This window comes from Fukomys damarensis, unplaced genomic scaffold (genome assembly GCF_012274545.1).
Source record: "Fukomys damarensis isolate Sample0158 unplaced genomic scaffold, DMR_v1.0_HiC HiC_scaffold_16, whole genome shotgun sequence".
In the NCBI taxonomy this organism is placed as follows: domain Eukaryota; kingdom Metazoa; phylum Chordata; class Mammalia; order Rodentia; family Bathyergidae; genus Fukomys; species Fukomys damarensis.
In genome coordinates this window covers 55,355,532-55,368,587 of record NW_022900928.1, presented here as the reverse complement: position 1 = coordinate 55,368,587, position 13,056 = coordinate 55,355,532, and the positions used below count along the sequence as shown (strand labels likewise).

Here is a 13,056-nt window from a genome sequence, read left to right as displayed (position 1 = left end):
TTTGCCACAAAGTACAATTGAGAGCAACTGGTGTAATGAAAATAAATCTTTATTTAAGGTATACTGGCTAGATAGGTTCAGATGTGACTGCTTGGTTAGCCGATTTCAATACGCTCAACATTTGCCAAAATGAATTTAAACCCTCCATTGATGGTGGAATGTATCTCTCTATTTCATCTAACTTTTAAATACTCTTGGCACATTCTGAATGGGGCAATCAGTGACTCTTTATATAGGCCACAATTCCTGGGAAATCTCAGTAATTTGTCAAAAGAAATCTGAGTCAGATGATTCAGCTTTTAAGTTTCCAGTGATCCCGTTTCACTTCCTAGACTAAATATTTCTCCAAATCCTTTGCATTATTGGGTAAAGAAAGTTACAGTGGATCTGAGCTTTGTTGTTGTTGTTGCTGAAGCTCTGGTACACTTTTTAGATGGCTGTTTAAGGAATTTTTAGTCTTACTGGCAATTCTTTCCTCCATTGTGCCCCCAAGTATCAGGGTTTTCAATTACTATTCTCAAGTTATAATGATTCTTGTACTGATGATTTTTTAAATGCCTCACATGTTTTGAAAGGAGACAGAGGTAGAACTACATAAACCATCTATGTCTTTGGTGTGAAGTGTGGAGCCTTTTTCTCAGGCAGAAAGCACAGAATAGAGAACCCATGACATTTGTTAACTGGATTTGTTAATTTTTTCACTCCTGCTCTCCTTCTGCTTAAAAAGATCACAGTAGTAATCACAGGCCCAATGTGACAGTCATATAAGGCAACAATAGAAATAAACTTTCTGAAAATACAGGAACTCAAAGAAATGTAATATGAAAGGGTAGGTTACTAATTTTAGGGAAAGATACTTTTACACTTAATCTTGTTTGAAAGAAATACTGACTTTCTGCATTTTCCCTTCAGCTGAAACTTACATTCTCTCATCAGAAATAGACCTGATTTTTAAACAATTTGTTATCTAAAAGTGATTTGACTTTTACTTTTAGCCAACAAGAGACAGGAGTTTTACTCCCCAAAATGAAAAATCTGGAGAAAACTTGTAGAAGAACAATTTTCTTGACCTTGGCTGCTAGACAGTGGAAGACAGTGATCCCTGAGCACTAGGAAAGAAATGAGGTGAACTCTGTTGTGCCTTGGGAGACCTCCAGGCTGTGATTCAAGGAGGCGCAATCGGGAGGCACCAACATATTCCTAAGTTGAAGAGGTAGACTTGAGCAGCTGGGGAGCCCAAGGAGGCTAGAGGTTGCATACAGAGTGCCATAGACACCGGAGTTGTACAAAGGCCATCTGAGATCTTACAAGGGTCCTTCTCATGTACTCAGCAGAGTATTAGTTAATGCATGAATGTGAGGAAACTGCCTGAGCTCTGGGGGTATGGGGAAGAGTACATCCAATGCTGTTAAAGAAAAAGGTACCTGACTGTCATGTAGGTCTTGCGGGGAAAGAATGTCTGTTTCCATCAGGCAAACTAGAAACATTTATAAATTTGCATTGAAGAGAGTACTGAAGAGGTTCTTGCCTTAATGATGGACAATAATAAGGCAACCCTTTATGAAACACTGCTCTAGAATTACCTAACAAATTTTAAAAATCAAGATTTGAAAGGAACAAACTGTTTCTAAGTAATTTAACTGATCTCAGAAAAAAATGGTCAAGAATATTTAGGAGAATATAAAAATATCCAGCTTGCAACAAAGTCAAATTTATGATATCTGACATTCAATCAAAAAATACTAAACATGAAGTAAAGCTGAAAAAAATGTGACTCAGAATGAGGAGAAAAATCTATCCATCAAACCTGATCGACACACAGTGGAAAATCCAATATAGAATTAGCAGACAAGATTATTAAAAGTTATTTTAACTTTTAATAATTTTAACTTCCATATGCTCAAAAGTTAAATTGATACCTGAAAATTGAAATATCCTAAATTTAACTTCTGGAAAGTAAAATTGCAATGTCTATAATGCACGATACCCTGATTGTGATTAACAGGTTCTAGACAAAAGAAAAGATTAGCCAATTTGAAGGCATATAGAAATCTAAAAATAAATAGAAACAGAGAAAAAATTATTTTAAATCAATATACCATCAGTGACCTTGGGGAAAAAATTCAAGAATTGCAACATGCATGATCTTAGTCTCTGAGAAGGAGATGTGCACAGAAAAAAATCTTAAAATGTCTGGAAATTTCTAATTTTAGTTCAAACTATAGATTCATAAATCTGAGATTTTTGTGCAAGAAACCAAGAGCACAAGAAATATATTAAGTTCAACCAGGGAGATCATAACCAAATTACTTAAAACTGTGAATACAAGAAACAGTTAGAAGCAACCAGAGTAAAAAATGTTATGTATAATACAATTAAATAAGTATGATTGCCAATTTCTTTTCACAGCAATGCAAGTTGTAGATAGTGGAGCAATAAAGAAGATGTGGTTTTTCTATAAAATGGAATATTACTCAGCCATAAAGAACCAGAAAATAGATTCATTCATAGGAAAATGGATACATATTGAAGATATACTCCTAAGTGAAATAAATATGTCACATGTGTAAATACCGAATAGTTTCTCTGGTGTGAATAAACTGCAATAATACATAAGATCCTAATAAGATTACTGACATTGTGAAATGGGAAGAAAGGCGCTAAAGGTGTAGGGAAGGTGGGATGGGTAGGGGAAGGGTAATAAGAGAAAAGGGAAAAAATGTGAGATAATGAAAAGATGGAAATAAAGTGTTTGTAGATGGGGAGAGGAGGAGCGGATGAAGGGAAGGCAGGGACAAGGAAAAAAAATGAGAACCAAGACCTGTTATGTAAAGGTACAAGATCCCAACAATGAATGTAACTGTACTGTATCCCTAAAATGTACCAATAAACTCAATTAAAGCTGAAAAAAATAAAGTATGGAAAGTAAAAACAAATGAGAAAACAACTAAAGAAAAAAGAAAACAAAGAAATCCCTGTCAATCTAAAATTCTATATTCAGTTAAAATAGCTTTCAAATGCAAAGGCAGAATAAAGATTTTTTAAAAACATGCAAAAGTTGAAGGAATTGAGTGTCAGTGAACTACAGGGTAGAAATGTAAAAGAAGTCCTTCCAATGAAAGGAAACGCCTGATAACCCATACCACTTACTTAGGTACTGATATTGAGAGACAAATTCGAGGCTTTTTTTTTTTGGAGGGGGAGAAGAGCTTTATTCATTGGTCAAGGGATGCAAAAGTGGGAGCTTTGCTGCCAAAAGAGCATCTCAACACTAGGGAGTTGAGGTGAGAAGTTACAAATATAGGAAAGGAATAATGAGAGAGGTCCAGGCTAATAAAAAGGAAGAATACTCATGTCTGTCGTAGTGATAGACAGAGACCTTTTACGTATTCCAGGGTCCTCTTTTTCACTCCAATTCATGGCCTTATGTTTTTGATCCTAGCAGTTGGTTGCTTTCGTCACCCAAAAGTTGAGGCAACAAAGGAGAAAGACACACTGTAAAAGCAAATATGCCATCTTTTCATCCCATGCCATTCACCCATCAACATCTGCAACCCCAAGTGAAGACTCAGTGTTTACAACAAAAGCAAGCTCAAATACCTGAAACTTAGCCTAGGCAACCTTTATTGTTTAACCTACATGACAGAGGTCCTATCTACACAAACACTAGTGAGAGACTGATAATGTATTATTCATCTGTATGCCCTCCAAAATTAGTCATTTTTTTCATATGCCTGGAAATAGAACCTGGTGTCTCATGTTATGTTGTAAAAGTGCTGTACCACTGAACTATATTCCAGACCCAAAATCACTGACTTTTAAGTCAACTAGGAGAAACTGAAGCTAGAGTGTGTATCTAAATTTTTCCTCAGTAACAGTATTTCAGCATTCTTTCAGAAGAAAATGCTGCAAAAACAGCTAGATTTCTACCAACTATGCTTTAAACTATTGAAGTGTATTCCATTGCCACATTGCAGGAATCTAGTTGTTTAAGGCTTTTATTTTTTACATTTTGGTGTTGGTGATTGAACTTAGGACCTTTGCACTGAGCCACCCCCGCCCCACAGCTTATTTAAAGACAGGGTCTCAGTAAGTTGCTAAGTTTCTCAGGCTGGGCTTCAATTTGCTGTCTTCATGCCTCAGCCTTCCAGAGTGCTTAGATTATAGAAATGCACCACTGTGTTCCACAGGGCTATGTTTTTATCAAGTGTATGGGTTTTTACATTGTACTAATACCACAGATTGACCTTTCTTTAGTTAGTGCAATTCTTTTTAAAGCTATAAAATCGTGTCTTCTACACTAAGATCTTCAGTTTACCTGGAATTTGTTTCTATATGAGGCAGAGTTGATCAAGAACATTCTAACTGAAAGGCCATCTTTTTCTTGCTAGTGCAAAATGGTTACTTATAGATTTCATATATCTAGCACCTATCTATATATCATATATCTAGGACTTCTGGTGCTCCTGGCATGGAAGACTTTGTGGACTATTTCATTAGTCTATTTTTCTATATAATAACATTCATGCATTAATTAAATAGGTTTATACTAAAACTTGATGTCTGGGAGGACAGATACTCTATGTTTCTCCTTTTCTAGAATATCTAGCTCCTCCTACCCTATCAACTTTCTAAATAAATTTTATATTTTAAGAGTAAATGAGGCTCTTGGGAGCTGTGGCTAAATCATGTTCATTTCAACCCATCTAAGTATAGTCTGACATATGCAGAGGTCTCCAGTCCTTTTACAAGGGTTGATCAAGAACAAGGATGGTGAACCTTTTGGAGACAAGCGCCCTGTAACCTCAAACCCACTTATTTACTGTAAAATGCCAGCACTGCAATTAAAACTGAATACTGAGGTTTTAGTTTAGAAAACACAGCTTATGAATTACCATCTGATGTTTCAAAGAAAAAACATAATAACACGCCTGACATAGGCTCATCACGACTGATCTAGAGTGACTCTGGCCTCACAACGATAATGGCAAGGGGACAAGGTAGTGAAGGGGTGACAGTTTGTCTGCCTCTTGTGTATGTAGGGGTCAGATCTTCTGCGTCTCTTTGAGAGACTTCCTGTATTGCCTTAGAACTAGGGGTATCATTCCACTCTTTCCTCATTAGCTTCAGTAATTCTGGCATAGGCTGTGTCTACAAAACTTTATTACTGATCCCATTCGATTGTATATCAACTGCATGTTGAGGGCAACTTCATGCCATGGCAGACTAATTTTTATTGGATTCTCAGAGAGTAAATCCCAGTGGTTAATTTACTTTTTGTCATTTCAGTCAATGTCTTGGCTGACTCTGGGGTTGAATTCTCTGTAACTCTGTTTTAGTAATATGCTGTGGAATTCAGGCAATTTATCCTATTTTCATCACTTAATATTGAGCACTTACTTTGCTTTAGGTGTTATTCTAAGTGCTAAATATTCAGCAGTAAGAAAATAAACATACAGCCCTCTCTTGTGGGAAAACCTAATAAGCAAAATATACAGGAATACAAATATTAACTTACAGTTATATTTAATGCTAAGAAGAGGAAAAAAATGGGGATTTCTATAAGAATAACTGGAGAATGTAGAGCAATATATATTTTTGTCTATTAAAGCATATTATATACAAATGAAAGCTGATTGGACCTGTAACAGAAACAGATTTATGCAGCACATTGTATTTGTATAATTAACCTGTTCATTCATTTCACATTTATATTGACTCAGCACTATATAGGCTCAAAAAATGACCAAGATTCAGTTTCAGTTTTTTTTGGGAGCTCCTAACTTGACTATTTAATAATTAGCAGTACTTCCCATTAAAATAATTGCATACCAAATGGAAACAAATATGCCTTTTGTCCTTTTTCATTCTTTTCGTTTTTCTGCTTTTAGATGAGGATAGGCATTCACTCGGGCTCCGTGCTGGCTGGTGTTGTCGGAGTGAGGATGCCCCGATACTGCCTCTTTGGAAATAACGTCACTCTGGCGAGCAAATTCGAATCAGGAAGCCACCCTCGGCGCATCAATGTCAGCCCAACCACCTACCAGTAAGTGTCCTCTGACCTCTTCCTCCATGTCTTCGGTGTTGACTTGAACTGATACCCTGTCGTTTGTGAGAGCCTGTTCTCTTCCTTGATCCTGTCGTTTTTCAAGATGCGACCAGTAAATCTGCCCAGTCTGAAAATAGTCATTGTGACACAAACTTTTATTTGCACCTTGAGAGGAGATGGAAATTCTGACTTGACTGAGAGGTAAATATGGATTTGAGATTTCCCGCAGTACCTGTCCTTCTCTGATATATCTGTTTGAAGTACAGGACAGCACACGTAAGGGTCTACTTTATTCTATAAGGCCAATATTTCAAAATGTTCCTCATCTTTTATAAAAATCAAAGGTAGTATCTCTGTTTTTACTCTTTCGAATGGTGAATATAAACAAGAAATCTAAAGTTAAATGCGAATACAGAGTAAAACTACAAACTCTATTTTTAAGGTCCTCTTTGACAGTGCTCTACGTATTTGTCTTTTAAAGTCATCCTTATTCTGTGTCTGATAGATGTCATCTCTCCTGCTAGATATAAAATTTACCGAGGCAGAAACCCATGTCTGGTTGTACTCATCATTATATCCCAAGGACTCAGGAAAAAATGTTTAACATTCAGTAAGCATTCTGTAGATAGCTATTGAAGAAATAAGTAAGTGCTCAATAAGATAAACCTCTTCAGAATAAATAGCAGAGAACTATATGAAAATCTCTTACCTTATCTCTGACTTCAGCTTTATAGTAGGTGGTGGTGTGCAAGTTATTTGATTAGTACTATTTTTGATGACTTAGAAATCATATCGAAATATTAAATAGAAATAGCAATGATTTAATTTTATTAAAGTGATTACCAAAAGATAGATACTTGCAAAATAAAATAGTAAAATTGGATTGCAATGATAAATAAAATGTGATATTTTGATCTTTTTGGTGCCACATCGAATGAAAGGAAATTTAAAATCTTTTAGATGAAAGATATATATGTCCAGATTCCTGAGGAACAGAGGGGAAAGGAAATAAAATTATACATATAAAATTGAGAGAAAGTTGAGGTTGAAAATACAATTTTTAAAGTTCTTGCCGAGCCCATTAAAGTAATGAATACATTACATTGTCACTGTTTGGGAAAAAAGACAAATATTTTGCCAATTTAAGGAGCCCAAGTGATTTAGAGAACCTGACAGACAACTTCTGGACCAAGCTACCAGGAATCCACTTTTACTTAACTTTAAGAACCACATACATTTTGAGGATATTGGTAAGAGGGTTTTCTCCTTTTCAGTTTCTTCCAGTTTTTTTAAAATCACAGTTCTTGATATCAGTAATTGTCATATCCAATTGAACTTTGACAACTTCTCCAGGAAGAGCAATGATTCTGGTACCTTCTCCTCTAGACTGTAGAATAAGAACAAGTTACTAAAAATTCACCCATATCCTCTTACTGTGGTCACAGTATTTCTTGTTATGGTGTTAGTATTTATTTTCCATGGGATATGATATGTAAAGAATGAGCCAACAGTGTGAGGAGAACATACCCTGAGTTTAGACATCGTAAATGTGGCTGGCTGTGGTTATGTGGGACCAGATACACAAGGTCTGCATATTCTGGTGCTGATTTGGAATTTTCGTAGTATTTTTCACATTGAGTTTGTGAAGATCCTTAGTGATCAGTAATGTCTGAAGAACAGAATAATTTCAAGACAGAAACATTTTGTTCTGTGGTTGTCCAACCTCTGCCAAAAAGATCAGATGGAGCCATAGCAAGACACGTTACACTGCCATGTGGATCATTACTAGGAGATACTTTCACGACCCCAATAATGTATCTCTTAATCACACCTTATAAAATATTTTTTACATTCAGTCTATTTTCAAATTAACTATTTTCCTTCCTCTTTCTCTTCTTTTAACAAATATTTGTTAATCAGCTACTGTATTGCAAGCATTGTAGTAGACACTTAAGGTCATAGCAATGTACAGCATAAATGTGATCCTGTCCTTGTGGAGGACATCACAGACTCGATGGTAGATGTACCTGAGTAAACATTTGATTCTAAATAGATTTCTAATGGAAGCCAGTATCCCTGAATTAGAGTAACAGAGCAGGAAGTGGGCTACAATGCAGATGGAGAAGTAATTTGAAGCGAGCCCTTCTGGAACAGGAAAGTCATGTTAAGGGGATAACATCTAATGCTAGGAGCAATGGGAAACAGAAGAAAGATGATCAGATTTGTACATTAAAAAGATTATCAAGATGGTAGAAAGGAGAATAGTTGCAGGAGTTTGACAAGTGGGAGGAGACAAACAATCCAATGATTGAGACCGGTGTTCTTACCACCACTTTGCTGACTGAATGGATAGCTTTTACTGAGAGCCTCTAGTCCCAACCATTAGCTATTTTCATGTGTATCCAGTGCTTCAGCAGACTTGTTGGAGTCCATGCCTTGGTATTCATCTTAATCCAGTGTGCCATTAAAGAAGACAGCACCTTGGGGCCTGGTAATTCTCTAGACAGTTAAGTTCAAAATTTAAGGACATGATCTCTGTGTGACTGAGTTTCCATTTTCTGAATCTGATGTACCTAAGTACTTTATTGTTATTTTCTTCTATCTTTGTGCAGTTCAGCCATGGGCAGTTCTGTTAATTTCGCACTGTGCAGGCAATTTATAAACCTACAACAATAAAGCATACTTTTCTAGGATGCTCAAAATGAAATCCAAGTGTTGACTTTGCAGGAATATTTTCTAAGGGGCAAACTTGCCCATTCCTTTAGGGAATGAACTTGTGAAATAGAAGCGAGGATCAAGCTCATAGGAGCTTGACATTTCCACTTTCACCCTTTAATTAAATCCTGTAGAATGACCAAGACACCTGGTGATCCTTCAGAAATATATGACTGTCCTAACTTTTAGATAATGAAATCATTTGATATTGTGATAAATTGAAATAATTTTCTGACTAGTTTATTTTGACTACACTTCATTGGAAATATTCAAATCATTTATCAATAAACACTTCTATAGCAGTCATAAAATACTGAAAATTAAAATGGTCTCAATAGTACTTACTATTTTTACTTCAGCTCTTTTTAAATAAAATAATCAACATTCTTTTATAAAGGAACACAAACATTATGTATTGTAAACATGCACAAAAAAAGAAGCTAATCAAGAGATGGGGAATGGAAAGGCAATGAGAAACATGAATTGAGCGTTTCTTTGGAAATGTCTCACCCTTTTATCAGGACAAACATCCATGTGGCTTTGGTGTTCTTCAAAATCCAGTGTTTTCTATATTAACTTTATACTTATGTATTCATAAGTCATAGAGTTTTATTTTCATATTTTTTATTTGCTTAAATGGTATTTTACTATATACTCTTTCTCTAACTTTGATTTCTTTTAAACAAAATTTCATAGTTTTAGGATATATTCATGATGAAACGTATTGTTCTAGCTCATCATTTAATTACTTTATAATATTCCAGTATATGACAATAGCATATTTTAGTATTTATTTATTCTCTATTGATAAATACTTAGGTTTATATTCTACTCTTTCATTCTTAGAAAGTATGTTATCTGTCATTATATAAGTTCAATTATTTTACAATTCATCTAGTATAATAATTGCCCTTCTTAAAGATTAATAGAGCTGAAATCACTATATGTTGTTTAACTGAAAATTAATTGTAAACAAAAGGATTAAAATCTTTAGTCAGGACCATAACTTTTATTTGATAGTTCTAATTTTTAAAAAATTTAAATGTGGAGAGTTATCTGGTTACCTGAAGCAACACCTAAGGGCCGTCCCCTCTTCACCTAAAGAAATTTACTGCTATTTTTTTCCCTCAACAAAAACAAATCTTGGTTTTTTTCTTTTGTCTGGAGTTTTCCAAGTTTGACGTTTTCATTTTTCTCCGGTGGAAGTGATATTTACCCTTACTTTTGTTCCTAGCTGTTACTATTTAAAAATGGTGGACATAATGCACACATTTTTCTTGGCATCATGCTGCTGATCTTGGAAAATGAAATAGTAGCTTATATCAAGGAAAAATCTGCAAAATTTGCAAGTGGCCTAAATAATTGAAATTATTTGCCTATAGAATTAATTGCTTTTCTGTTCTATGTGCAAACTAAAAATGTAGAAAGACTTTTTAATTACTTTGGGATGAATTTTTCCTTAACTTTCAAACAGTTTTTCTTTTCTCATTTTATAATTTATCAACTACTAGATTTTTAGAATCCATTTGCCTCCAATATGTAAGGTCCCTTTTCTACTAAAACTAAGCTACATTCTCACTCTGCTACTTAAGGACCTTATCATATGAGGGAGTGGAGCAGAATAGGGCAGTGCTTAAGTGCATAAGCTCAGAGTTAGCTACCTGGGTTGGAAACTTGGGAATGTAGCTTGGTGGTGGACCATGCCTAGCATGCACAAGGTCCTGGCTTCAATCCCTAGCACTGAAAAAAAAAAAAATCAAAACAAAAAGAACTTAGTGTCTCTACTTAATTTCTTTGGCCCAAGTTTCCGCATCCTTAAAATGAGTATCTATTTCAGAAAATTATCATTTTGGTTTAATGTGGTTAATAATTTTTTTTTTTTGAGACAGGATTTCACTATTTGGTTCAGACTGGCTTGAACTCAATATGTAGCCCAGGATGGTCTCAAACTCACAGCGATCTTCCTGCCTCAGCCTCCTGAATACTGGGATCACAGGCATGCATCACCACTCCCAGCTCAAGTTTATAATCTCTTACAACTGGGAGCATAGTGGACATTCATTTATTGTTTCATCCTGTTCTTTCCATGAAGAGAGACACTTTTGTACTGACACTTGATTCTCATATTTGATAAATTAGCCACGTTGAAAAATGTGTGTTTATTTGATTAATGACTTCCTCTGGAAATCCTAAGGGTTTAATGAGTGATAAGTTGACCAAAAGAAATTTGACCTATGACTCACAGCTGACTAGTGATCAGTTCATTCCTACAAGTTTTTATTAACAAAATCATCTTACTGATTACTGTTTTACTCATAGTCTTATGATAAAAACTGGCTGTTTTCTTGGAAAATCTGCAAGCTAAGCAGAGATACATATGATTACCTGAAGTAATCACATATATGTACACACACACACACACTCACACACACACACACACACACACACACACACATATATATATATAAATATAATTACTTCCTAATTAATTGATTACTTACTACTGGCTTCAATAACATAAATTTATCATTTTACAAATCAGTAGAAGTCTAACTGATGTGGGTCTCACAGAAGTAAAATCAAGATATCATCAGGATCACCTAATTTTCTAGGAAATAATGTGTTTTCTTGTCTTTTACTTATCTGCAGGTCACTTTCATCTCTCCATTTATGGTTCCCTTTCTCTGTCATCAAAGCCGGTTATCCTGCCTTTCTCTGACTTTTCTTCTAACTTCACATCTGTTTGTTTTTTTTTTCTTACACTTCTTATTCCCTCTTCCACTTTTAAGGATCTCATGGGGCCAGTGTATAATTTAGGATAATTTTCTTAAAGTTCATTGATGAGCTAGACACCTCTTTGTCATATAACCTAAAATGCTTGCAGGTTTTAGGGATTAGGGTATGGATGTGGAGGGGGCAGGAGTACTCTGCCTACAACAAAATAAAATTTTAAGGTAAAAACCTGTCTAGAAACATAGACCCCATCGTACTTTTACCCCCTGTCCTTGAGAATTTCTTTATTTAACATATCAGTTATATAAGCAAAATCTGAGGACCAAAAAGGACTTTTACAAAATGAATATTTGACTTCTAGAGGATTTTTATTAAAACTAAAGATATAGAATCCTGAAGAGGGATAACTGTTACAGGGATATTTCTCTATTTAAGAAGCAGTAGAATCTTTGGCTGTAGGAGGAAATGAACAGTGCTGAAAAATGTGGAATTTTAATGATAACTATCTTCCTTGTATTTCACAGCCTGCTATCAGACACAGCAACTTCTATATAATTTCTAAAGGAGATGGGCATATGGGAGATTGTAATTTTTTATTAGTACATGTTTGCAGTACATGATAATTGCATTCATCATGGGAAGTCGATATATGTATGTGAATATCTTAATTATGTTTTTTTCATTCCCTGTTTTCTTCGCTCTATATTCTCTCCCTCCATCTCTTGGTCCCTCCCCTTTTGGAAAATATCGATCTCCCTGTTTTCTATTATCTTTTATTTTTCTCTATAATTTATTTATATTTTGTTTTCTCATAAAAGAGAACCTGGAAAATATTTAAACTTAGGTGTCAGATATTTTAATGAACATTACAGTCTCAAGGTACATCTATTTTCCTACGAATGACTCAAATTTTATCCTTGTTTATGGCAGAGTAGCATTCCATTGTGTATGAATTTATTTTCTTTATCCATTCACCTGTTGGTAAACACATAAGACCACTTCCAAGACTTGGAATTATGATTTTTACTCCTATACACATGGGGAAGGCAACCATTTTGTGATCCCCCTTCTGTCTCTCTTAGAGAGAAGCTATCTTTCTCTCAAATTTTTCCTACTCAAAGCAGAACAAAACATGGGTGTTCAGGTATCACTGTAATATGTCTAACTCTTTCAGGAAGGTACTTAGAAGGGTGATATCTAGGTTGAATTTCTAGTTTCCAGTTTTTTGAGGTCCATACTAATTTTCATAATGGTTATATGTAGAAGGGCTCCTTTTTCTCTGCCATCTTATCAGCAATTTTTATTACTTGATTTCTTGAAGGTGGTCATTCTTTCTGGAGTAAGATAGAATCCCACTGTTATTTTCATTTACATTTCCCTAATGGCTAGAGATGATGAATATTTTTTCATGTCTGTATTGGCCATGTGTACTTTTTCTGGGAAGTGTCTATTCCAATTGTCCATTTTAAAATTGGGTCTTTTATTTTGAGGGGTCTAATGTTTTGAGTTCTTTATATATTCTAGATATTTGTCCTCTGTTCAGGGAGTAGGTAGAAAAA

The 13,056-nt window shown here is 34.9% G+C and overlaps 1 protein-coding gene across 1 annotated transcript in view; it reads left to right on the top strand.

Annotated features, from left to right (window-relative positions):
• Window positions 1–13,056, top strand: part of Gucy1a2 (guanylate cyclase 1 soluble subunit alpha 2) — a 475,983-nt gene that overhangs the window by 444,572 nt on the left and 18,355 nt on the right. The window contains exon 8 of the mRNA XM_033764307.1: window positions 5,892–6,046. Within this exon, the coding sequence (XP_033620198.1) occupies window positions 5,892–6,046 (155 nt within the window). The remainder of the gene's footprint in view (window positions 1–5,891; window positions 6,047–13,056) is intronic.